Source organism: Acomys minous (genome assembly GCF_964271855.1).
Source record: "Acomys minous genome assembly, chromosome: 14".
NCBI classification, from domain to species: Eukaryota; Metazoa; Chordata; class Mammalia; order Rodentia; family Muridae; genus Acomys; species Acomys minous.
Window position 1 is genome coordinate 93,822,060 of NC_140496.1, and position 26,036 is coordinate 93,848,095.

The 26,036-nt window shown below is 38.4% G+C and overlaps 1 protein-coding gene across 3 annotated transcripts in view; it reads left to right on the forward strand.

Moving 5' to 3' along the window:
• STPG2 (sperm tail PG-rich repeat containing 2) overlaps nucleotides 1-26,036 on the forward strand; it is a 428,379-nt gene that overhangs the window by 3,072 nt on the left and 399,271 nt on the right. Inside the window, exons 2-4 of one of the 3 annotated variants that reach the window (XM_084757396.1) lie at nucleotides 2,902-3,002; nucleotides 10,880-11,008; nucleotides 13,637-13,801. In XM_084757396.1, the coding sequence (XP_084613522.1) occupies nucleotides 2,902-3,002; nucleotides 10,880-11,008; nucleotides 13,637-13,801 (395 nt within the window). The remainder of the gene's footprint in view (nucleotides 1-2,901; nucleotides 3,003-10,879; nucleotides 11,009-13,636; nucleotides 13,802-26,036) is intronic. The other 2 variants (XM_084757397.1, XM_084757398.1) reach the window with 2 other exon arrangements.

The following is a 26,036-nucleotide window of genomic DNA, read 5'->3' on the forward strand; positions in this document are numbered from 1 at the left end:
TCTTGATTGGCCAGATCTTCCATAAACTAGCTCCATATTTTCCTCAAGAAATTCTGTTTAATATACTAATCAATAACCTCAGTTTTAGGTTAATTGTTCAGGAATAAACTGTCTAAGATTTGTGACATCATTGGTCCAGGACTGGGTTGCTATGCTTCTTATGAGTGGGAAGAGAATGGATGCTCAAATGCTTGTTTTCTCACAAGTAATCTGAGAAGGAAGTATATTTTCCCAAAGCAAACTTTTCCTAGAGACAGCTACCCTAATATAAAGGCAGCTACCTACCATCGTATCATATGAGAAAACATATTCTTTTTAAAAATATGTGTCTGTCCTCATATGGCATTAGGAGTAATATTTCATTGTTTTTTGTTTTTTGTTTTCGAGACAGGGTTTCTCTGTGTGACAGCTCTGGTTGTCCTGGAACTCACTCTGTAGTCCAGGCTGGCCTCAAACACATGGAGATCCACCTGCCTCTGCCTCCCAAGTGCTGGGATTAAATGCATGCGGCACCACTGCCTGGCTCATTGCTTTTTAAATGTACTTATAAAATGAGCAGTACCCCACATTAGCTCTCTCTATATTAGCGCGCACGCGCGCGCGCACACACACGCACGCACGCACGCACGCACGCGCGCGCGCACACACACACGTTCACACACACACACACATTATGTAAGCCAGGCAACATCATCTAAATATTTTCTATTGTAGATTACTTTGAAAGAGAAGGTTCATCTGCTACCAGAGCAGGGTGTAAGGAGATTACCTGTTGAGATACCTATTTATGTGTGTGCTCACAAGGGGGATTTTATTGTGTTAGCCAGGCAGAGTACAGTTGAAATCTAGGTTTACACAGTTAATGTTTATGTGGTCGCTGCGTAGACTGATGTCCTTCAGATGAGTGCCTGTCTCAGTGACCTAGTTGTTTTATATATGAAGACAGCCATTTGCTTTGTGGCTGTCACTGTGGCCGTATAACCTGTCTTTTCATCACACAGTGGACACCTTCTTGTTCAGAATGGACTTTTATTGCTTTGTGCCAGTTTGATTTATTGCTTGCTGTTGGCACATCAAACTCAATATATCTCAAACTGAATTCTTTCCTTTCAACCCTTTTCTTCTTCTGTCTTCTTAATTTCTCCTTTCTGTCAGTTTGATTTATGATTTTAAGTTGGCACTTCATATGCCAGTTTATCGATACACCCCAAGTCAAACTCTTGTGAATTCCCTGGAAGCCTCATCTATATTTTGTACCTTAGACATTGACAGGTGATAGTATAATTGTTTCTTAATCTCTCTATCATTTGAAACCAGGTTTTTGTCTTATTATTCATATTTATTATTTATACTTTTCTACTTACATTTATGCTTTATCATTTAGGCTTAATAGTATACATAAATGAGATAGTCAAAATTTTTGAATGAGTAACTAAATGTGTAATGTAGACTACCAGTTATTCTTTATTGCTGATTTGCAGAATGTTATGATAAGGTCACCTGTCATCCTGGTTGTATGGAACTACTCTAGTTTTAGCACTTCAAGCCTCATGTTTGGGGAAAACTAGGACAGTTGGATATTCTGAGAAACATGTAAACAGTAGTACACAGATACGCATAAAACAGAAGAGGACCTTTCTATGTAGGAATTGTAAAGATAATTTTTATTTTCTTGTACTCACTACTCCATGTGTACTTGAGCTCATTAACAGAAGAGTCTATGTGATTAATTTTGAAAAATTCAATACAGATTTTATGAATACCAGCTTTAATTTTCATTGCCCATTTCTTTTATATACAGAGTTTAAAACCACACATATTTGCTATATACTCTAACATCAATATATAAGTAATAGGAATATTATAAAGCCTGTTTTACCTTCTTAAAATGAATTTAGAAGGGTACCCAAATTTGCTATCTAAATTTTTCTAGTACAGTGATTGCTTGTTCCAATGAAGCTTATGGATTTGAAAACCTTTGTTTAGAATTAGGTAATCAAGAAATATTTACTAAGCACTAAATATGTGCCAAAACATTATCAATTTTTTTGTGTGTGCACACATATATATGTAATGCTTGCTATTTAAAATTACAGAGCAGTGCTCCTCTGTAGATAAACTGTTTTATCAGCTGAATATAACTGTCACATATGATTAGAAGAGAAAAATGGCCAGGAAAATGGCTCAGTGGCTAAGGTGCTTGCTGCAGGGCAGCAGCATCTGAGTCTGTAGCCACAGTATCCAACATGTAGTCAACCACAGCATCCCAGTGCTGAGGTAGGGTGGGGATGAGGAGTGGAGGGGGCGGAAACACTGGTAAGCTGGCCTAGTCAGCCTTTGGTTCCAGGATCAATGAGAGACCCTATCTCAAAGAATAAGCTGGAGATCACCTGAGAGAAGACACCTGATGTTGATCTCTGGCTTCGATGGACTTACATACAAGTCTGCACACTTAGACACATATATCCACCATATGGGTCACACACACACACACACACACACACACACACACACACACACACACACACAGAGGCAGAGTGAGACAGACTTAGAGAAAGAGAGAGAGAGAGAGAGAGAGAGAGAGAGAGAGAGAGAGAGAGAGAGAGAGAGAGAGAGACAGGAGAGAGAGGAAGAAGGAGAGAGAAGAGAATTATATTTTTCCTGTTGTTTAGTAAGTTTACTTCTATAGGGCCTTATATTTAATGGATATTAATAAAAATTATGATCTTGCTTGAGAATTTTAAGAATGGTAGAACTTAGTTCTGAATAGCTATTAGTTCTGAAAATATTCTTTTAATCCTGAGCATACTAAATGATTATATATGTTCTGAGAATATTTTCTCAGAAATCTTTCTGATCTATTGTTATGTATCAATGGTGTGTGTATGTTTTTTTTTATAGGTTGCTATGCACCATTTCTTTCTTTAAGTTCCAGAAAAAGTGCTTATGTTGTTGGAAAAGCTGCACCAGGTCCAGCCGACTACAGTATATCACAAGCACAGGTGTGTTTATGGTGTTATAATTGATTGAGTTAATGACAATCATGTTTTCTTAACCATATGCAGTGGCACACATTTATAACCCCAGCATTGCAAGTTCAAGGCTAACTTAGGCTAAACTATAGCACACATTTATAACCTCAACATTGTAAGTTCAAGGCTAACCTAGGTTAAACTATAGCACACATAACCTCAGCATTGTAAGTTCAAGGCTAACCTAGGTTAAACAGTGGTGCAATTTATAACTCCAACATTGTAAGTTCAAGGCTAATTTTAGGCTGAAAACTAATAGGAATCATGAGACAAAAAAAAAAGTACCACTTGCTATGTTTTATTTTCCTCAAATATCTTCTTCTTTTGAAACTGCATTTTCATAATTCAAATAATAGAATGTTAACACATTTGATGTTGATTGTCTATGTGCTTTTTAGGTTTTGTGCTGTACTTCAAGGCCATAACACTGTCTCATTTGTTTTCTGTTTTTTTCATAACCTCATAGATCTGTGACCAAAACAACTTAAATGGCCTTATTCATGCTCAGAAATAATGTATATTTTGAAGATACTGCAGTATTTTCATTACAATGAATAGAATTTTTATAATTTTGGGAATTTTATTGGTATAAACTTACCAATAGTCTGTTAGTAATTTTCTGGGTCTGGAGAATCTAGATTTTTAGTTTGGTGGTCTGTGGAAGTTTCCTTGTGGTGTGCTCTATGAATAAACAGTTCTTAAGACTAAGAGGAGTAGAAAACTAAGTTATCCAATAAGCCTGTATAAGCCATCTGTAAATGACTAACGTGAGCATTATACAGATGACTAATCATGAGCAAGCTCAGAAGGGCTCTTAGGGTTATTGTTGTGATAAAACACCATGAGATATAGCAACTTGAGGAGAAAAGGGATTACACTTACATATCACTGTTCATCATCGAAGGAAGTCTGGGCCAGAACCAGGAGGGAGGAGTGTATGCACTTAATGTACAAGTCAGCACATCTAGATGCACATATGCACACATATGGGTAAGAAATTCACACACTCTTCTTCCCTGCCTCTCCCACTCAGTTCCCTCCTTCTATCTACCTCTGATATGTATTTTCTTTCCCGTTCAGAGTGAGATTCAAGCAGCTTCCCTTGGGCCCTCCTTGTTATTTAGCTTCTTTGGGTCTGTGAATTGTAAGATAGTTACTTTATGGCTAATATGCACTTATAAGTGAGTTTATACCATGCATGTCTTTATGGGTTTGGGTTGGTTCCATCCATTTGCCTGAAAATTTCATAATGTCCTTGTTTTTAACAGCTCAGTAATACTTCATTGTGCAAATTTACCACATTTTCTTTATCTGTGCTTCAGTTCATGGACATTTAGGTTGTTTCCAGTTTCTGGTATTAAAAATAAAGCTGCTATGAATATAGTTGAGCAAGCGTTCTTGTGGAGCTAGTTTTGGGTATATGCTCAGGAGTAGTATAGCTGGGTCTTGAGATAGAACTATTCCCATTGTTTTTGAGAAACTGCCAAATTAATTTCTGAAGTGGCTGTACAAGTTTTCAGTCCCACCAGCACTGGAAGAGTATTCTTCTTGCTCCACATCTTCACCAGCATGTGCTGTCACTTGAGTTTTTGATCTTAGCCATTCTGGTAGGTGTAAGATGGAGTCTCAGAGTCATTTTGATTTGCATTTCCCTGATTACTAAGGACACTGAACATTTCTCTAAGTGCTTCTTAGCCACTTGAGATTCTTCAGTTGAGAATTTTCTGTTTTGCTTATACCCCATTTTAAATTGGGTTATTTGGTTCATTTGTGTTTACTTTCTTGAGTTATTTATATATTTTGGATACTAGCCCTCTGTTGGATGTAGGGTTGGTGAAGCTCTTTTCCCAATCTGTAGGCTGCCATTTTGTCCTGCTGACAGTGTCCTTTCCCTTACTGAAGCTTTTCAGTTTCATGAGGTCCCATGAGCTGTTGGTGTTCTGTTCAGGAAGTGGCCTCTTATACCAATGAGTTCAATGCTCTTCTCCGCTTTCTCTTCAATTAGATTTAATGTATCTGGGTTTATATTGAGGTCTTTGATCCATTTGGACTTGAGTTTTGTGCAGAGTGATAAATATGAATCCATTTGTATTCTACATGCAGACATTCAGTTAGATCAGCATCGTTTGTTGAAGATGCTTTCTTTTTTTTTTTCCACTCTATGGTTTGGGTTTCTTTATCAAAAATCAAGTGTGCTTAGGGTGTGGATTTATTTTTGTGGCATTGATTCAATTTCTTTGATCAGCCTGTCTGTTTTCATATCAGTACCATGTGGTTTTCATTACACTCTGCAGCTTTCATTAAGCTCTGCAGTACAGCTTGAAGTCAGGGATGGTGATAGCTCCAGAAGATCTTTTAGTATACAGAATTTTTTTTTGCCAATATTGGGTTTTTTGTTTTTCCATATGAAGTTTAGAATTGTTCTTTCAGTGTATGCAAGGAATTGTGTTGGAATTTTGATGAGAATTGCATTGAACCTGTAGATTGTTTTTGGTAAGATGGCCATTTTTTACTGTGTTAATCCTATAGATTCATGAACATGGGAGATCTTTCTATCTTCTGATATCTTCTTCAGTTTCTTTCATCAAAGCCTTTTTATTTTGTTTTTTTGAGACAGGCTTTCTCTGTGTAGCCTTGGCTGTCCTGGGCTCACTTTGTAGACCAGGCTGGCCTTGAACTCACAGCAGTCTGCCTGCCTCTGCCTCCCGAGTGCTGGGATTAAAGACGTGTGCCATCACATGCGGCTCATCAGAGACTTGAAGCTCTTGTCATACAGGTCTTTCACTTGCTTCGTTAGAGTTACACCAAATGCTTTATATTATTTGTAGCTATTGTGGAGGCTACTTATTTCTGAGTCTAATTATCCTTTGTATAAAAGAGGGCTACTAATTTTTTTGAGTTAATTTTGTATCCAGCCATTTTGCTGAAGGTGTTAGTCAGCTGTAGGAGTTCTCTGCTAGAATTTTTAGGGTCACTTATGTATACTACTATCATTTCATCTGCAAATAGTGGTACTTTCACTTCTTCCTTTCCAATTTGAATCCCCTTGATCTCCTTTTGTTGTGGTATTGCTCTAGCTACAACTTCAAGTACTATATTGAAGACATATGAAGAGAGTGGGCAGCCTTGTCTTGTCTGTGGTTTTAGTGGAATTGTTTTTAGTTTCTCTCCATTTCCTTTGATGTTGGCTATTATCTTCCTGTATATTTTGTTAACCGTATTTAGATATGTGCTTTGTATCTTTGATCTCTCCAAGACTTTTAACATGAAGGAGTGTTGGATTTTTTGTGAAAGACTTTCTCAAAATATAATGAGATACTCATTTTTTCTTTCAGTTTGTTTATATGGTGGAAATCATTGATGAATTTTCATATATTGAACTATCCCTGCATCCCTGGAATGAAGCCTCCTTGGCCATAGTGGATGATAATTTTGATGTGTTTTTGGATTTTGTTTGCAAGTATTTTATTGAATATTATTATATCAATGTTCATAGGGAAATTAGTCTGAAATTCTCTTTTTTTAAAATTAAGTCTTTGTGTGTCTTAGGTATCAAGGTGATTATGGCCTCATAGAATAAGTTTGGCAATGTTCCTTCTGTTTCTATATTGTGGAATAATTTGAGGAGTACTGGTTTTAGCTCTTCTTTGAAAGTCTGGTATCATTATGCACTAAAACTCTCTGCCCCTGGGCTTAGTTTGGTTGGGAGATTTTAATGACTGCTTCTATTTTTTATGATTATTGGTCTTTTAAAATAGTTTATCTGATCTTGATTGAACTTGGGTAAGTGGTATTTATCAAGAAAATCATCTATTTCATTTAGACTTTCCAATTTTGTGGAATACAGGCTTTTGAAGTAAGACCTAATGATTCCTTGGATTTCCTCAGTGTCTGTTGCTAGGCCCTTTTCATCTCCGATTTTGTTATTTTGGGTATTGTCTTTCTGCCCTTTAGTTAGGTTTCCTAAGGTTTATCCATCTTGTTTATTTTCTCAAAGAACTAGCTCTTGGTTTTGTTGATTCTTTATATTGTTTCTTTGTTTTTAATTTATTGATTTCAGCATTAAGTTATATTATTTCCTACCATCTACTCCTCTGGGATATGTTTGATTCTTTTCCTTCTAGAGCTTTCAGGTGTGCTGTTAAGTTGCTGGTATGAGGTCACTTCAGTTTGGTATGAGTTTTCCTCTTAGGACTGCTTTCATTGTGTTTAATAAGTTTGGGTATGTTGTATCTTAATTTTCATTGAATTCTAGAAAGGTTTTAATTTCTTTCTTTATTTCTTCACTGACCAAGTAGTCATTAAGTAGGGAGTTGTTCAGTTTCCATGAATTTGTAAGTTTTCTGTTATTTCTGTTGTTATTGGAGTCCAGCTTTACTTCATGGTGATCTGATAAGATACAAGGGATTATTTTAATTTTCTTGTATCTTTTGCTACTTTCTTTGTGGCCAACTAACTATATGGTCAGTTTTGGAGAAGGTCCATGAGGTGTTGAGAAGAAGGTATATTCTTTTGTGTTTGGGTGAGCTGTTCTGTAGATAATGGGTTAGGTCCATTTGATTCATAAAATTTGTTGGTTTCATTATTTTTCTGTTTAGTTTCTGTTTTGATTACCTGTCCATTGGTGAGAGTGGGGTTTTAACATCTCCTCTTATTAATGTGTGTGGTTTGAACTGTGATTTAAACTTTAGTAATGTTTCTTTTGTAAATTTGTGTGCCCTTGCATTTGAGGCATAAATACTCAGAATTGAGATGCCATCTTGGTGGAATTTTCTTTTGGTGAGTATCAAGTGTCCTTCCTTATCTCTTTTGATTAATTTTGCTTACAATTATATTTTATTAGATATCAGAATGAATACTCCAGCTTGCGTCTTGAGTTCATTTGATTGGAAAACTGTTTTCTAGCCCTTTACTCAGAGGTAATGTCTATCTCTGTTGCTGAGGTGTGGCTCTTGTACTCAACAGAATGATGAATCCTGTTTTTACATTCATTCTGTTAGCCTATGCATTTTTATTAGGGAATTAATTGAGTGAATTACTTTGATATTGGGAGAGAGAGAGAGAGAGAGAGAGAGAGAGAGAGAGAGAGAGAGAGAGAGAAGAGAGACAGAAGAGAGACAGGGAGAGTGACAGAGAGGGACAGAAAAAGAGATAAAGATAGAGAGGGACAGAAAGGAAGAGAGGAGGGGGAGGGAGAGAGGGAGAGAGAGGGAGAAAGGGAGGGAGGGAGAGAGAGAGAGGGAAAGAGGGAGATTGTGTCTGTTTCCCTTCTTTGGGTTTTGCTGTTGTAATGTTATTTATTTCCTGTGTTCTACTGGGTGTAGTTAACCTACTTGGGATAGACTTTACCTTTTAGTATCTTCTGTAGGCCTGGATTTATGGATATATATTGTTTAAATTTGATTTTGTCATGGAATAGCTTGTTTTCTCCATGTATGATGATTAAAAGTTTTGCTCTGGGCTTATATGTGTGGTCTCTTAGAGTCTGCAGTATACATGCCCAGGCCCTTCTGGCTCTTAGAGTCTCTCTTGAGAAGTTGGGTATAATTCTGGTAAGACTATTTATGTCACTTGGTTTCCCCTTGCTGTTTTTAATATATAGTTTTTTGTTTTGTTTTGTACAGTTTGTGTTTTTTTTTAAATGTGGCAGGAGGATTTTCTTTTCTAGTCCAATCTATTTGGTGCTCTACAAACTTCTTGTATTCTTATAGGCTCTATCTTTAGGTGTGGGAAGTTTTCACCTGTAATTTTGTTGAAAATATTTTCTGGGCCTTGGAGCTGGGAGTCTTCTTCTTCTATTCCTATTACTCTTTCATTTGGTGTCTCATAGGGCCTCACGTTTCTTGAATGCTTTGTGTCAGGAACTTTTTAGATTTGATGTTATTTTTTTTTTACCTGATGTAGTGATTTTTTTCAGTTGTATTTTCTATACCTGAGATCCTCTCCTCCATCTCTTGTATTTTGTTGGTGATGCTTGCATCTGTGGTTCCTGTTCTCTTCCCTAGGTTTCCTACCTTCAGGTTTCCCTCAGTGTGTGTTTCCTTTAATGATTCTATTTCTCTTTTCAGATCTTAAACAATTTATTCATTTCCTTCTTCTATTTGATTGTATTTTTATGTATTTCTTTAAAGGATTTATTAATTTTCTCTTTCAATTGTATTTAAGATCATCTTCTTGTGCTTCGGCTATGTTAGGACATCCAGGGCTTTCTGTAGTGGGATAGCTAGTCTTCGATGGTGCCATATTGACCTGGCTCTTGTTGACTGTGCTCTTATTCTGGCCCTTTGCCATTTGGATGTCCTTGGTCCTGGTTGGCCACCAGATATGCAGGCAGAGTTGTGGGCTGGAAAATGGGGTGCAGTTTACCACTGTTGTGTGTGCTGTAGTGGGACGTGGCAAGCAGGGGATTGGCAGGGAGGGGTCTAATCTAGATGTTCCGGATGCTGGCAGGATTCCTCCAGGAGGCAAGCAGATCTGTGGGCTGGACAGTGAAGCTCAGGGCACAGAGTGCAGCTCTCTGCTTGCTAGTCTCTCTGTAATCACCACTAATTTCTCAGCTCTGGCTAGCCAGAATCAATTCTGGCAAAGCAAGGCTTTCACTTTAGTGATGCTGCTCTTGTGTTAATTATAGCTGATTTTCAGTGTCAACTGACAAGAAGCACAGATTTTTAATTCAAAATATCAAATGGTCCCCAATAGAATCTTTAAGGGACTCTCAAATTTCCCTCTGAAACTTCTCTAGTCAGGCCACCATCATCTGCTTTTCTTTCAGCACTTACCATCTATGTTTCGACATAACAGCTCACCGAGCTTTGAACATGCAATGGTTTTTCTAGTCTAAAGCCCTAAAGTTAAGCTGGGTGTGGTGGCGCACGCCTTTAATCCCAGCACTCGAGAGGCAGAGGCAGGTGGATCGCTGTGAGTTCGAGGCCAGCCTGGTCTACAAAGTGAGTCCGGGACAGCCAAGGCTACACAGAGAAACCCTGTCTCAAAAAACCATAAAAACAAGACAAAACAAAATAAACTTCTAAAGTCCTTCCCTAATCCTCCCTGAAACAACATGATTAGGTCTGTCACAGCAATTACCCCACTATCTTGGTCCAGTTTGTGTCTTAGGGTTACTGTTGTTATGATAAAACACCATGACCTGATGCAACTTAGGAAGGAAAGTGTTAATTTGGCTTAAACCTTTGCATCACTGTTCATCTTTGAAGTACGGGAACCGGGGGCAGGAGCTGATGCTGGCCATTGAGGAGTGCCGCTTCCTGTCTTGCTCCTTATGGCTTGTTCTCCCTGCTTCATTATAGATTCCAGGACCACCAGTCCAAAGATATCCTCTACCCACAGGGGGCTGAGCCCGCCCCTGTCAGTTACCAGTGAAGGAAGTGCTGAGTGCATTTGCCCACATCCATGTTTCACTGAGGCGTTTTATCAGTTGATGTTCTCTCTTGTCATGTTGACATAAAACTAGCTAGCATGGAGGACCAGACTTGTTTCTGAAATATTCTGAAAATTCAGTTCATAAGTAACCATTTTTTCCAATTATTGGCAACACAGTCTATTTTCAGCCAGCTTGGTAGGTGTGGAAGATCCTGACTTTGGATACTTTTCTTGTTCTACTTAGACTGCTCTGTAGTACAGTACATTTCAGTCTGAGCTTAGAGTCAACAGTGGTGACTACAGTCAATATGGCAGTGCCCTCTTTTAGGAGAGCTTGTTTTCAGTTAAGGGCCTTTACTTTCTCAGATTCTATTATAAAACTGTTTATGGATAATATTTTATATTTATAAAGTAGGAATCATAAAGTACTTCTTGAATTACTTCATACTTTTTAACTTCCAATGTAGTATAAAGTAAAAGGAGGCCATAGTCTACAAAACCGAGAGAAGAGGTTTATGACGCTTACTTCGGATAGTCCAGGACCTGCAAGCTACACTCAGCCTCGTCCTGGGACATTGTGTATCATAAGGAGACAGGTACTGTAAAGAGCATCTTCTGCAGAATGTCACTTTTAAAGTAGCTTCTAATGACTTCTTTTAGATAAAATAAAATAGAAATCCTAAGCAGTGTGCTTGATGTTGAAAATGTAAAAAACAAAACAAAACAAAACAAAACAAAAAACCAAAAAACCAAAAAACAAAACCAAAAACCACTTACTATAAAGTTTAGTATGGTCTTACTATTCGAATTGTAGTTCTTTTATAATTAGGTGAATATCAGATCATTTTTATAAACTTTAGTTTTTAACTATACTAACACCATACTTCATTTTTATTATTTTTTTATTTTATTGTCTTGGGAGTTGGGCCCAGTGCCTTGTGTGTGCTCAATGAATCCTCTATCTGAGGTACATCTATGGACTCCTGTCTTATCCTTGATGATTCTGTGCCTACAGTTTGTATGATGACTAGGAAGCAGGGAGATTTAAAAGCCTGCTTATTTATGTACTTATTTTTAGTGACTGGGTATAAGTACCTGTTAAGAGACAGTGATGCCAACAGCATCCCTGGTCTGCAGGCACAGCCTGGTGTTGGAGAGCATTTTCCTGGCCTATGTGAGGCCCGAGTTCTACCTCTAGAACCATATAGAACAAAACATGATACCTGAAGAAGGAGGCCAAAAGTTCCGATGGGAGACTTGGAGGTAGTTGTTATTTAAAGACAAAATTTGCAAAGTGAGAGATGAATGATCCTGGTGAAATGCCTTAGGGGTTTAAGGGGCTGACTGTTGCATGAGGAAGCAGAGGGTGAGTGGGGGAAGCGAGGCTGGAGGTGGCCTTGAAGCGTGGGATTGCAATATGCATCCTAAGAGTGGAGTGGCGTATCATTGAAATACAAAACTGAGATTTTACCGGGAGGCAAAAGGAGGATTGTTTTATTTCGAGTAAAGAATATCTATAGCAGAGTCATAGATACTGCATTTGGAAAAATATATTCATGCTATACCATCAGTTATTTTTACACCAAAGCCCTCTACTATTGAAATAAATAACATTATAAATATGGATTTAGCATGTTTTATATAGAGTGATTATATTTTTTATTTCACATAGCTCAAATTAATTCTACTTTAAACAATTTTCTGCAAAAAAGAACACTTTATATTTTAAGATTAAGGTCTTAGTCGAATATTGTTAGTACAGAGAAGTTGAGTTTTATGCCATGTATTTAAATATCAGATATATTTCAAAATAAATGTTCATTTGCTCATTGTCAAACATTGCTGAATGACCATGTGCGTTAATTAACACAATGCTAGATATTCTTTATACATAGAAGGCAAATCACTTCTCGCCGAGAGTCACAATTTTAACAGGGAGCAAAATTTGGAACAAAATACTTGATAACTTAGAGCCATAATGGAACATTCATAAGCATCCCAAAATGATAGAGTCTTTGGAAGGCATAGGAGAAGTGGTACCCCCTGGTCTTAAAGAGGCATTCACACGTCTCAAATGTACCGTAGTGGTAGACGAGCTCCTGCACGTGAGTAGCAGTACTGTAGTGTGTGCTGGCATTGCATGTTGAGGGCCGAGCCAAGGGGGAGCAACAGGAGCACAAGCTGGAGGAAGGAAGGGCCAGCTTTGCAAACCTTTGACGTGGTTTTTTTTTAGAGTCCTTAATAGAAGGAAAGCTGCTCAAAGTATTCTTGTTTTAATTTTGTAATTATTTTCGTAAGTGCCACTGAAGCTACTTAATCAATGCGGCTACTGAAAAAAGAAACTTCTATCAGTGGCAGCTGTGTAAGGGCATTTGTGTACACACAATTACATTTATTTGTGTGTCCAGAAAATACAGGGATGAATATAGTCCTACATTATTTTTCTATGCAACTAAATCCTTTCCATGTCAATGTTTTGTTTGATATATATTCATTTTGTCTGATATATGCTATTACCTCTTGTTTTTATTTAAGTTATAAAATATTTCCCACAGAAGTAAAGCCTTTTCAAAAAGACTAACCAGTGCTTTTGACCTAATATTGTCAGTTTTGCCATAGTTCTTTCAGAATTAAAGCATGGCTTTTATTATTGCACTTACATCTAATACCTGCCATATTTATACATGAGTTTGATACATTTCCTTTTGTTTTAGCATTATCTCATAGACATTTTCCTGCCGTGTAGTCTGTGCATTTAGTACATGTGTACAAGAAACAGGTAATATGCAGACAAGACAAGAGTTTCAGGGAATGAAGGCTGGAAATGTTCCTAAGTGTTCTAAGGAAAGAAGCAAACATTATTCCGTGTAGCATACACTCTCATGGTGTCTGCTTTTGCTTCAGGAATGCCTTGTTTTATTTATTCATTTTTAAATTTAGTACCATTTGCTTTACTAAGCAAGCTAAGTGGCTGGCCAAGTGTAGAGTAAATCCTTGGTTCTTCCAGTGGCTTTAGTAGTGTCTGTATCTTAGTCTGTAAAATGTGCTAAAACTCGAATGCACTCCTTCAACTTAGTTTTCTAAGACTTTTTTGCTTTATATTATATAATTCATTAAGTTAGTATTAAGTATTTTTTAGCACCTTATAATATTTTGTCCTTATCCTTTTTTGTCTTTTCTGAATAATATAAAATATCTTCCTCGCAAACATTTTATCCTTACAGAAAATTTCCAGAACACCAGTACTTTCCAAAAGCATTGATATTCCTTCAATTCCTTCTCCTGGGAAGTCACATGGCTATCATCTCAATGACGATGACAGTATTATGAGACGCACGCCACCTCCTAGTGATAACACAATAGGTCCAGCGTACTACAACCCTCAGTTTGTAAGTAGGACACGGTTGGTGGGGACAGCTGGAGGAAGACGGCTTACTGCTGTAAATGTGTCATACGTACATCGTTCACTATAAGTCACAATCAGAACACTGAGTTCTCGTGGCTGCACACTGAAGAAGGTTAATTTGTGTATGGATACCTGCCATCTAGCTGACAGAAAAGAACACAGGAGATGAATAAAAAGCTACTTAGGCCAGGCGTGGAAGCGAGAGCTCCACCGCAGGGCCAGTCTTAGCCCCCTGGAAGGCTGGGTACGTAATCTGACTTGACACTGAGGAAGAAGGAACAGTGAAAGTTACTAGAACTTTCAGCCACAGTGTATAGATGGAACACACAGACTTTTCCATGCCTTTTTAAAGGAGGATCATGAGCATTGTATTTATAAAATAATTTGACTAAAGACTATATCAATTATTCTACAAATCAGCACAAAAAATAAGAGGAGCTTTTCTGATTGAAATACCAAACATAGTTTATCAGGACCATTTATGGAGATCTTAACTCTCAAAACAGTAAGTTGTTAATTGTTTCACTCAGCCAGTTAAAGTATATGATCCATACATGATCCAGTGAAGTATATGTATCCATGTACTACATACAATGAGTGTAAATAGTAAGTGTGGTTTTACTCACTCCCAAGGCAGAAGTACATAGTACTCTGTACTCTTTAGATCTAGGAGAAGGAGTCACAGTGAGGAAAATGAAGGAAGTGAAGGCTAGATTTAGGGAAACCCCGAAGGGACGGCTTAGACAAATGATCAGTTTTCTCAGGATTTAACTACTTTCACTCTCAATCCACTCTTCATTGATGTATACATTTGGACTTAGGATAGTTACCTCAGAAACCATCTGGCTTATGGACAGCTGCACACTGGTGAGTTGGGGGTATTAGATTCTTTGAATTATTAATAACTTTTAAAATACTGTAATTTGTAAACACTGTCAAACACAGTACTAATAAGGATGGACACCAATACATTTATAATCTAGATATAACACATGCTACAGTTTGGCAGAAGTTCTTAACAGTTTACATAAAGAGAAATAACATGCCTATTTACACAGAACTGATGATACAAAATAATTATATACATTTGAATTTTAATTTATAGGTATTTCTGGAGAGGTGCTTTAAAACTAAGCAATTACCCTATTTCTTGTCAAAGCCTGACTACAGAGATTTTTCTTCAGCTACTGGTTTTATCATATGCTAATGATACTTGCACGCTTAAGTGTTATGTTTACCAAATGTTGGTTTTCTGGATTCTGGTTCTCTATGATGCCTATTATTGGCACTTTAAAAATATGTTTAAAAAGAATTAAAAAAGGAATTTTAGCTTTATTCTTTATTGTGTATTTATGTCAGATCCATGCATTTGTTCTCTTTAAAGTATTATATTACTTTTATTTCTTATTTTTAAAGCTTAATATATTCCAGAGATTATTCTTTTTTTGGTTATGGTCAAAATATTAAAATAATTTTATTATATATATATTATACATAAATAAAATAAATTATATATAGCAGGAAGAACCATAAAACAATCAGGAATTATATATATGTTACATTTATAGTGTTTTGGCTATTGGTATTTGGCAAACTTGGTGAAAACATCTTTCCTATCTTGGTGAATCTAAAATTCTGAATGAAAATCAATATCTATCACATCTCATCTCTATTAACTTAAAACATCTATTTATCTTAACCCCTAAACAACTAAGCTTAATTGTAAGACTAAACTATTTGATCTTCAACCCTATCTGAGACTTGAGAAGGAATAAAACTTAATTACCTGAGTGAACTGGAAGTGCAGATTAGCATTTCCAAATGAAAAAATGACAGAGACAGTTTACTGCTTGAACAGTCACCCAAACCTCTTTGTAGCGTTGGAGCATCATCTTCAGCCTTCTGGCCTCGTCAAAATATTTTTAAATTTATCATTATTTTTCTAGATTACATCCCGATTGTTATCTCCTCACTTGTATCTTCCCATTCCCACCTTCCCTCCCTCTTCTGCCCTATTCCCCTCCCCTAGACCCCTGACAGAAGTCACCTCTTCCCCCACCATATGACCACAGTCTAACAGGTCTCATCTGAATAGTCTGCTTCCCCTTCCTCAGTGTGCCCTTCCCCACCAATGGGCAGTGATCAAATCTAGGGTGCCAGAACTCATGTTAGATGCAGTCCCTGCTCTCCCCACAACCGTGGAGAATGAGCTGTCCATTGGCTAGTTCTGAACAAGGGGGTCTAGGTTTCCTGCATGCATTGTCCTTTGTTGGTGCAACAGTTTGTGCATGCTCCTCCCCGCTGGGTCCAGATCTACCAGCCTTGATGGTATCCTTGTGGGGCTCCTGAACCCTCTGTGTCCTTCCATACCCCCATTCTTCCATACTGCTCACAGTGTTCCACCAAGAGTCCAGCAGTGAGACCCAGCATCTGTCCTGATCCCCCACTGGGTGGAGTCTTAGAGGATATTGATGTTGGGCTAATATTCACTTATAAGGGAAGACCATGCATGTCTTTCTGGGTCTGGATTACCTCACTCAACATGATCTTTTCTAGTTCCATCATTCGCCTGTAAATTTCAAATTTCAAGATTTCCTTGTTTTTGATAGCTGAGTAGTATTCCATTGTATAAATGTACCACAATTTCTTTTTTTTTCTTTTTTTAGGTATAGGTTAGCCCTTTTCTTTTTTTTTCATTTTTTCTCCTTTATTAATTTATTCTTGTTACATCTCAATGGTTATCTCATCCCTTGTATCCTCCCATTCTTCCCTCCCTCCCATTTTCTCCTTATTCCCCTCCCCTATGACTGTTCCTGAGGGGGATTACCTCCCCCTGTATATGTTCATAGGGTATCAAGTCTCTTCTTGGTAAACCTGCTGTCCTTCCTCTGAGTGCCACCAGGTCTCCCCCTCCAGGGGACATGGTCAAAGGTGAGGCATCAGAGTATGTGAGAAAGTCATATCCCACTCTCCACTCTACTGTGGAGAATGTTCTGCCCATTGTCTAGATCTGGGTAGGGGTTTAAGGTTTACCGCCTGTATTGTCCTTGGCTGGTGCCTTAGTTTGAGCGGGACCCCTGGCCCAAATCTGCCTATCATAATGTTCTACTTGAATGCTTCTAGGACCCTCTGGATCCTTCTACTTTGCCATTCTCCCATGCTTCTCTCATCTAGAGTCCCACTAGAATGTCCTCCCCTCTGTCTCAGTTTCCTGTTAAGTGAAGGCGTTCGTGGGACATGCCCCTTGGGCTAATATGCAGATATGTGAGTATATACCATTTGAGTCTTTCTGCTTCTAGGTTAACTCACTCATTATGATCATTTCTAGCTCAATCCAATTATCCACAAATTTTGGGAATTCCTTGTTTTTAATAGGTGAGTAGTATTCCATAGTGTATATGTACCACAGTTTCTTTATCCATTCTTCTACTGAGGGACACTTAGGCTGTTTCCATGCTCTGGCTATTATGAATAAAGCTGCTATGAACATGGTTGAGCAAATTTTCTTGTTGTGTGCTGGAGTATCTTCTGGGTATATTCCAAAGAGTGGAATAGCTGGGTCTTGAGGAAGCCCTATTCCCATTTTTCTGAGATAGCACCAGATAGATTTCCAAAGTGGCTGTATTAGTTTGCATTCCCACCAGCAATGAAGGAGTGTTCCTCTTTCTCTACATCCTTGCCAGCATGTGGTGTCGCTTGAATTTTTGATCTTAGCTATTCTGATGGCTGTAAGATAGAATCTCAGAGTTGTTTTGATTTGCATTTCTCTGATGACTTAAGACATTGAGCATTTCTTTAAGTGTTTCTCAGCCATTTGATATGCCCACTCTCTCCATATCTCTTCAATATAGTACTTGAAGTTCTAGCCAGAGCAATAAGACAACAAAAGGAGATCAAGGGTATTCAAATGGGAAAGGAGGAAGTCAAATTATCCCTATTTGCAGATGATATGATAGTCTACATTAGTGACCCTCAAAATTCCACCAGAGAACTCCTACAGCTGATAAACACCTTCAGCAAATTGGCTGGATACAAAATTAACTCAAAAAAGTCTGTAGCCTTCCTATACACAAATGGCAAGCTTGCAGAGGAAGAAATTAGGAAAACTACACCCTTCACATTAGCCACAAGCAATATAAAGTACTTAGGAGTTACTCTAACTAAGCAAGTGAAGGACTTGTTTGAAAAAAATTTAAAAACTCTAAAGAAAGAGATTGAAGATGACATGAGAAGATGGAATGATCTTCCTTGCTCATGGATCGGGAGAATTAACATAATAAAAATGGCCATCCTACCAAAAGCAATCTACAGATTCAGTGCAATCCCTATCAAAATACCTACACATTTTTAAAAAGACATTGAAAGTTCTATTCTGAACTTCATATGGAAAAACAAAAAACCCAGAATAGTACCACAATTTCTTTATCCATTCTTCTGTTGAGGGACATCTAGTTTTTTTCCAGATTCTGGCTATTATGTATAAAGTTGTTATGAATATAGGTGAGCAAATGTCCTTGTTCTATGGTGGAGCATCTTTCTGGTGTATGCCTTGGAGTGGTATAGCTGCGTCTTGAGGTCTTGAGCACTGTTCCCAATTTTCTGAGAAAGCACTAGATTGATTTCCAGAGTGGTTGTACAAGTTTGCACTCTAACCAGCAATGGAGGAGTGTTCCTTTTTCTCCACATCCTCACCAGTATGAGCTGTCACATGAATTTTTTATCTTACCCATTCTGGTAGGTGTAAGATGGAATTTTAGAGTCATTGTGATTTGCATTTATCTGATAATTAGGCATGCTGAGCATTTTTTTTTTTAGTTTGGTGGTGTTTAATTTCTTGAGTTCTTTATATATTTTGTATATTAGCCCTTGTTGGATGTGGGGTTGTTGAAGATCTTCCAGTCTGTAGGCTATTGTTTTGTTCTGTTGGCAGTGCCCTTTGCATTATGGAAGCTTTTTTAGTTTTAGGAGGTCTCATTTATTAATTGTTGATCTTAGAGCCTGAGATATTAGTATTCTGTCAAGGAAATTTTCTCCTGTGCCACTGAGTTCACGGCTTTTCCTACTTTTTCTTCTAACAGATTTAGTATGTCTGGTTTTATGTTGAGGTCTTTAATCCACTTTGACTTTAGTTTTGTGCAGAGTAATAAATATGGATCTATTTGTATTTTTCTACATGTAGACATCCAGTTGGACCAGCACCACTTGTTGAAGATGCTGTCTTTTTTCCATTGAATGGACTTGGCTTTTTTTAAAAATTAATTTATTCTTTTACATCTCAATGGTTATCTCATCCCTTGTATCCTCCCATTCTTCCCTCCCTCCCATTTTCCCCTTATTCCCCTCCCCTATGACTGTTCCTGAGGGGGATTACCTCCCCCTGTATATGCTGATAGGGTATCAAGTCTCTTCTTGGTGACCTGCTGTCCTTCCTCTGAGTGCCACCAGGTCTCCCCCTCCAGGGGACATGGTCAAAGGTGAGGCATCAGAGTATGTGAGAAAGTCATATCCCACTCTCCACTCTACTGTGGAGAATGTTCTGCCCATTGTCTAGATCTGGGTAGGGGTTTAAAGTTTACTGCCCATATTGTCCTTGGCTGGTGCCTTAGTTTGAGCGGGACCCCTGGCCCAAATCTGCCTATCATAATGTTCTACTTGTAGGTTTCTAGGACCCTCTGGATCCTTCTTCTTTGCCATTCTCCCATGCTTCTCTCTTCTAGAGTCCCAATAGGATGTCCTCCCCTCTGTCCCAGTTTCCTGTTAAGTGAAGGCTTTCGTGGGACATGCCCCTTGGGCTAGTATGCAGATATAAGTGAGTATATACCATTTGAGTCTTTCTGCTTCTAGGTTAACTCACTCATTATGATCATTTCTAGCTCAATCCAATTATCCACAAATTTTGGGAATTCCTTGTTTTTAATAGGTGAGTAGTATTCCATAGTGTATATGTACCACAGTTTCTTTATCCATTCTTCTACTGAGGGACACTTAGGCTGTTTCCATGTTCTGGCTATTATGAATAAAGCTGCTATGAACATGGTTGAGCAAATTTTCTTGCTGTGTGCTGGAGCATCTTCTGGGTATATTCCAAGGAGTGGAATAGCTGGGTCTTGAGGAAGCCCTATTCCCATTTTTCTGAGATAGCACCAGATAGATTTCCAAAGTGGCTGTACTAGTTTGCATTCCCACCAGCAATGAAGGAGTGTTTCTCTCTCTCCACATCCTCGCCAGCATGTGGTGTCGCTTGAATTTTTGATCTTAGCCATTCTGATGGGTGTAAGATGGAATCTCAGAGTTGTTTTGATTTGCATTTCCCTGATGACTAAGGAGGTTGAGCATTTCTTTAAGTGTTTCTCAGCCATTTGATATTCCTCTGTTGAGAATTCTCTTTTTAGTTCCAAGCCACATTTCTCAATTGGGTTATTTGGTTTGGTGGTGTTTAATTTCTTGAGTTCTTTATATATTTTGGATATTAGACCTTTGTCAGATGTAGGGTTGGTGAAGATCTTTTCCCAGTCTGTAGGCTGTCCCTTTGTTCTCTTGACAGTGTCTCCTGCCTTACAGAAGCTTCTCAGCTTCATGAGGTCCCATTTATTAATTGTTGACATTAAGGCCTGGGCTGTTGGTGTTCTGTTCAGGAAGTTGTCTCCTGTGCCAATATGTTCCAGGGTCTTCCCCACTTTTTCTTCTAAGTGACTTAGTGTCTCTGGTTTTATGTTGAGGTCTTTAATCCACTTGGATTTGAGTTTTGTGCAAGGTGACAAATATGGGTCCAGTTGCATTTTTTTACACATAGACCTCCAGTTAGACCAGGACCATTTGTTGAAGATGCTATCCTTTTTCCATTTAATGGATTTGCCTTCTTTGTCAAAAATCAAGTGACCATATGTGTGTGGTGGAGTTGGCTTCTTTGTCAAAATTTTTTTCCATAGATTTGTGGGTTTATTTCTGGGTCTTCGATTCTATTTTATTTATCAACTAGCCTTTTTCTTTGCTACTACCATGCCATATTTGATTACCATTTTTGGATTCAGTTTGCAAGTATTTTATCGAGTAATTTTGCATCAATGTTCAGAAGAGAAATTGGTCTGAAATTCTGTTTCTTTGTTGGGTCTTTTGAGGTTTAAGTATAAAGGTGACTGTGGCCTCATAGAATGACTTTAGTAATGTTCCTTCCATTTCTATTTTGTGGAATAGTTTGAAGAGTATTGGTATTAGCTCTTATTTGAAGGTCTGGTCGAATTCTGCACAGGCCTTTTTTTTTTTTTCTTGGGAGACTTCTGATGAATGCTTCTTTTCCACAGCAGATATAAGATTATTTAATTTGTTTACCTGATCTTGATTCAACATTGGTAAGTGGAATCTATCAAGAAAATTGTCCATTTCATTTAGATTTTCAAATCTTGTGGCATATAGGCTTTTGAAGTAAGAGCTAATGATTCGTTGGATTTCCTCATTGTCTGTTATTATGTCTCCCTTTTCCTTCTGATTTTGTTGATTTGGATAGTGTCTCTTCTGCCTTTTAGTTAGTTTGGCTAAGGGTATGTCTATCTTGTTGATTTTCTCAAAGAACCAGCTTCTGTGCTGGTGTGTGTATCTGGCACAACCAATAGGGGCAGCCCCCATAAGTGTCTGCTCCTTCCTTATAATGACTTTCTGTTTGGTCAAATAGGAAGCAAAGAAAAATTCTATCAAATAAGAGAGGAGGGATGGATAGGGAGTGATGGTGACTTCAGCTGGCTTCTGGCAGCCTTCCATAGAGCAATTTCCCAACCCGACTTGGAGAGACTGTTATGGATGAGGGTTTCTTGAACCTGGAATCTCTAAATATAAGGGCTGCCCTGGACAGAAACAGACAAGAAGGGAGGAGGGAAAATATGTATCCAGTCTGTAGAGTTGAACAGGGTTACTGGAGTGAAGCTTCATTCTTCCGGAGCAGGAGGCAAGGTGGTTGGTCTCAACATCCTCTGGAGCTTAAGAGAGCAGGGCCCTGTTGGAGCTGATATGTAGGAAGGGGCATTATCTTGAAGAGGGGGGTTAAAAGGCTTTAGCAACTGTGGGAGTCACAAGAATTGCTTTGAAGGGGTCCTGTCACTTAGGAGAAGGAGCTGAGGGACACTGATCTTGAGCAGAGTGGAGGACCTGATTCCCAGTAATGAGAGGAGATGGACAGGGATTAGGCTGTGGGCATTGTAGATAGTGGTCAGTAAAGTCCCATAGTAGGGAGCATAGATGACAGAGTAAGCGGCTGAGTAGATGGTCAGGGAGGGGCGAAGATTTAGGTGAAAAAACCCAGAGTTAGAACCAGTCATCCATACATGAGCTCAAAGAGTGAAATAAAAACAGGTTTCTTAGGGAGAGTCCTTAGCTTGAAAAGTGCGAGTGGCAGGAGTGACAGTGTGATAAGAGTATTTTTAAGGGGTCAGTTAGTTTGTTCTGTCTTTCCCGAGGACTGGGGGTGGTATGGGATATGAAAATGCCAAGGAATGTTGAGGGCTTTAGATAAGGTCTAGGAAACCTAAGAGGTCAACTCAGGACCATTGTCTGATTGGAGGGAGGCAGGGACTCCAAAGTGAGGGATTATCTTGAGAAGGAGATACTTAGAAACTGAGTCCTTTTGTTAGTGGTGGGAAAAGCCTCCACCCATCCTGAGAAAGTGCCTACCAGGACCAGGAGATACTGGGCATCTTTGACTGTGGGCTTCTGTGTAAAGTCAAGTTGCCAGTCAGTCCCAGGGAGGGAGACCCTAGCCTGGTGAGTAGAGGAAGGGGGGAGGGACGGCTACAATACCTGGAGTTGGGGGTTGATGTCTGACAGGTCTTACAGGAGGCAGTAATAGTCTTTAAGAAGTTTAAGTCCTTGGCAGTAGGCTGTAGGTGGGTTTAACAAAGTGAGAGAAGGCTTGGCTATTACGATTAAAGTGTTGGTACAGAGCGGACAGAATTTGAATATTAGGGGAGAAGGGGTATATGGGTTGAAGTGTAAGGATTTCTAAAGGTGTGTGAGATGAGTTTAGGCCCCTAAGGGCCACAGCTTTAGCTGCCTCATCAGCCTAGGTATTTCCTTTAAGGAATATGGAATTGTCACATTGGTGTGACCGATATTGGACAATTCCAATCGCTGTGGGAAGGTGGGAGGCTTTTGGTATGGCCATGATCTGGTCTGCGTTAGTTATAGGTCCTCCCTTTGGTGTTAGTAATCAGTGCTCTCTCCAGATAGCAGCATGGGGCAGAAGGGTATGAAAAGCATATTTGCAGTCTGTGTAAACATTTTAGGATCGTCCCTGTGCCAACTGGAAGGTGCGGGTAAGGGCTGTTAGTTTGGCCTATTGATTAATGGTATGGGCAGGAAGGGCTGGTGCCTCAACCACCTCAGTATCTGACACGATGGCACCACCAGGTTTTTAGGTTCCTTCATGTACAAAGGAGATGCCATCTGTGTCCTAGGTATGGATGGCGTGGGGTAATGCACCCTCCTGTTTGTGTGAGGGGTGGGGCAAAAGTTCCTCCAAGGTTTCCATGCAGGAATGAGATTGGAACTAGTGAGCGTTAGGCTGGGGAAGAAGATTAGAAATCTTAAGAGGTGGGCATGGTGGGAAGGTAAGTGTAGCCTTCTACTAGCGCCACCTGGAGAGAGAGAACCCTAGCGGGAGGGAGAGTTTGTAAACCTTACACATTAAAAGGTGGGACAAGTTGTGAGAAGAAATAAGTATAATGGGTGACCCAAATGTTAGGTATATGGTAAAGCTTGACTATATAATTGTTTTATAACGCTTTAGCTGACAAATGACATATTTCACCTAAGTTCTTCTGCAGAGAAATTCTGCACCTGATTTATTTAGAATAACATTTTGAAAGCTAAAGCTGCTCTCATTTCTAAACAACAGCCAGAAATGTATTTCTAGATTGCGAATGGACAAGGAGATTGGAACTGGAATCCTGATGCTGACCTCTGAGCTGCTGCAGAGCAGCCCATTAGCGCTTAAACTGATGCACCTCCAGACTCGTAATTCTTCAAGTCCATTTCCATATTTAATTATGGAAAGATGAGAGGTGAAAGTTACACAGTCTCCTCTTCATTTATTTAATTGTTAGTCAGAATGGCAGTTAGTAATTCTTTTTCAAATTTTATTACAGCCTTCACTTAAAGTGTTGCAGCTCCATGCTGAGTTTGCGTCAATTAAGTCATATTTTATTTGTTAATAACTTTCCATAGTGACAGTGACCTTGAAGTTGACATTGGTAACAATTCTTAACATAAAAGCACATGTGACTGAGAATTAAATGTGCATCAATTTATTTATTCTTTGTTTTCTTTTTTTTAAGCCTTAATTTGAGATTGAACATTTATCTAAAGTCTGTAGAAGTTAAAAGCCAAATAGTTGTTAGTTCACATGGTTTAAATAAAATGCCTTTTAGTGTTCATACAGGAAAACGATTTTGCTTATGTCTTCAATTTCCTGTGTGCCCGTGTGATTGTTCACATGCATATGTACATGCATGCATATATAAAGAATTTTGCCATGATCAAATGTTGAGCTATAAAATTCTCAGTAGTACAAATTTATTTGAAGACTGCTTCTTGAACACAATTCTACTCAAAGTCCTAGCTGTATTGAAATAATTCTTATATAAATGTAACACGTAGCCGGGCGTGGTGGCGCACGCCTTTAATCCCAGCACTCGGGAGGCAGAGGCAGGAGGATCGCTGTGAGTTCGAGGCCAGCCTGGTCTACAAAGTGAGTCCAGGACAGCCAAGGCTACACAGAGAGACCCTGTCTCAAAAAACCAAACCAAACCAAACCAAACAAAACAAAAACAAACAAACAAATGCAAATGTAACACGTGTTAGGTGTGTAGCTCAGTGAGAGAATGCTTATATGGCACATTTAAGGGCTCAGACTCAATCTCTAACACTGAAGTTGTTAACATGATTTATTTTTATTTTTTGAGACTGGGTCTTACTATGTAGCCCTGGTTGGGTTGGTATTTGCCAATGTAGGTCAGGCTAGCTTCAAAGTCACAGGGATCTGCTTATTTGGATTATATGCATGTGCTACAATATCTGACAAGTTCTTTTTAAGGTTAAAAATATTATGTAAAAGCTTTAATATTTTTTATTATTACTACTACAAATAGATAGGCTAGAGTAAATATATTAGATGCATTACTGGGTACAATACCTACAATATCTAATATATTCAGTATGGCTGTGTGGTTGGATTATTACCGGGACACATTTGCACAATTATGAAATTCTACTTTATTTTTTGACTAAAAACAAAGTACAACATAAGTAGGATTTTTTCCCTACCATCAGAACTTCTCCTGTATTTTCAGTTTTGATCTCCACTCTGCCTTGGATACAGATCACCTGATGTCTAGGTTATACAAATTTTGGTTTTTCAGGAGTCATGTTAGCTATCAGAATAACTGTCACAGTATTGGATACTTGTGTTTAAGTGACTCTTTTTAATAACCTTAAAGGGATGATGCTAAGGAGAGATTACCATCAAGTACTTGCTCTAGGTGAAAGGTGAAAGTTATCCTCATGAATGGAATTTTCCATTTTCCACAAAGGGTCATGGAAAAAAATCTCCCTTAGTATGTTAGGATTAATTTACTTTCAAATAAAAGCTCCAATTTTTAGTTAAACAGTAGTCATTAGTTTTTGAAAATATAGCCATTAGTAGGCCATTTAGAAGAGTTTGGGAAGTAATTCAAATGACTTTATTTATTTTAAAGCATTTAGATGCCTTTTCTTATTTCCTTTTGTGCTAGGTTTTCTTATTTTTTTTCTTTTACCCCCCTATACTTAAGAGTCCCACAGCATGGACACACACACACACACACACACACACACACACACACACACACACACACACTCACACACACACACACACACACACACACACACACTCACTCTGTATCACAGAATTTTGTAGACGGCTCTTTTACTTTTTTTTCTTCTTTAACTTTTTATTCATAGACTTTTCTTTCAAGGATCGGATTAGAGGCTGAGATTCATCATATATCAGTTGGAACCCCTACTTGTAATGACAATAATAACAATATATCTTCCTTTGATGTAATGCTTTATGGGGCTGATTCACCCATCACTCATGCGTTAAGGATGGAAGCACACTGAGACTATATATAATACTAAAACATTGCAGAAGAAACAAGGATGAATCCTTTTTATTTATATAACATCACATTTTC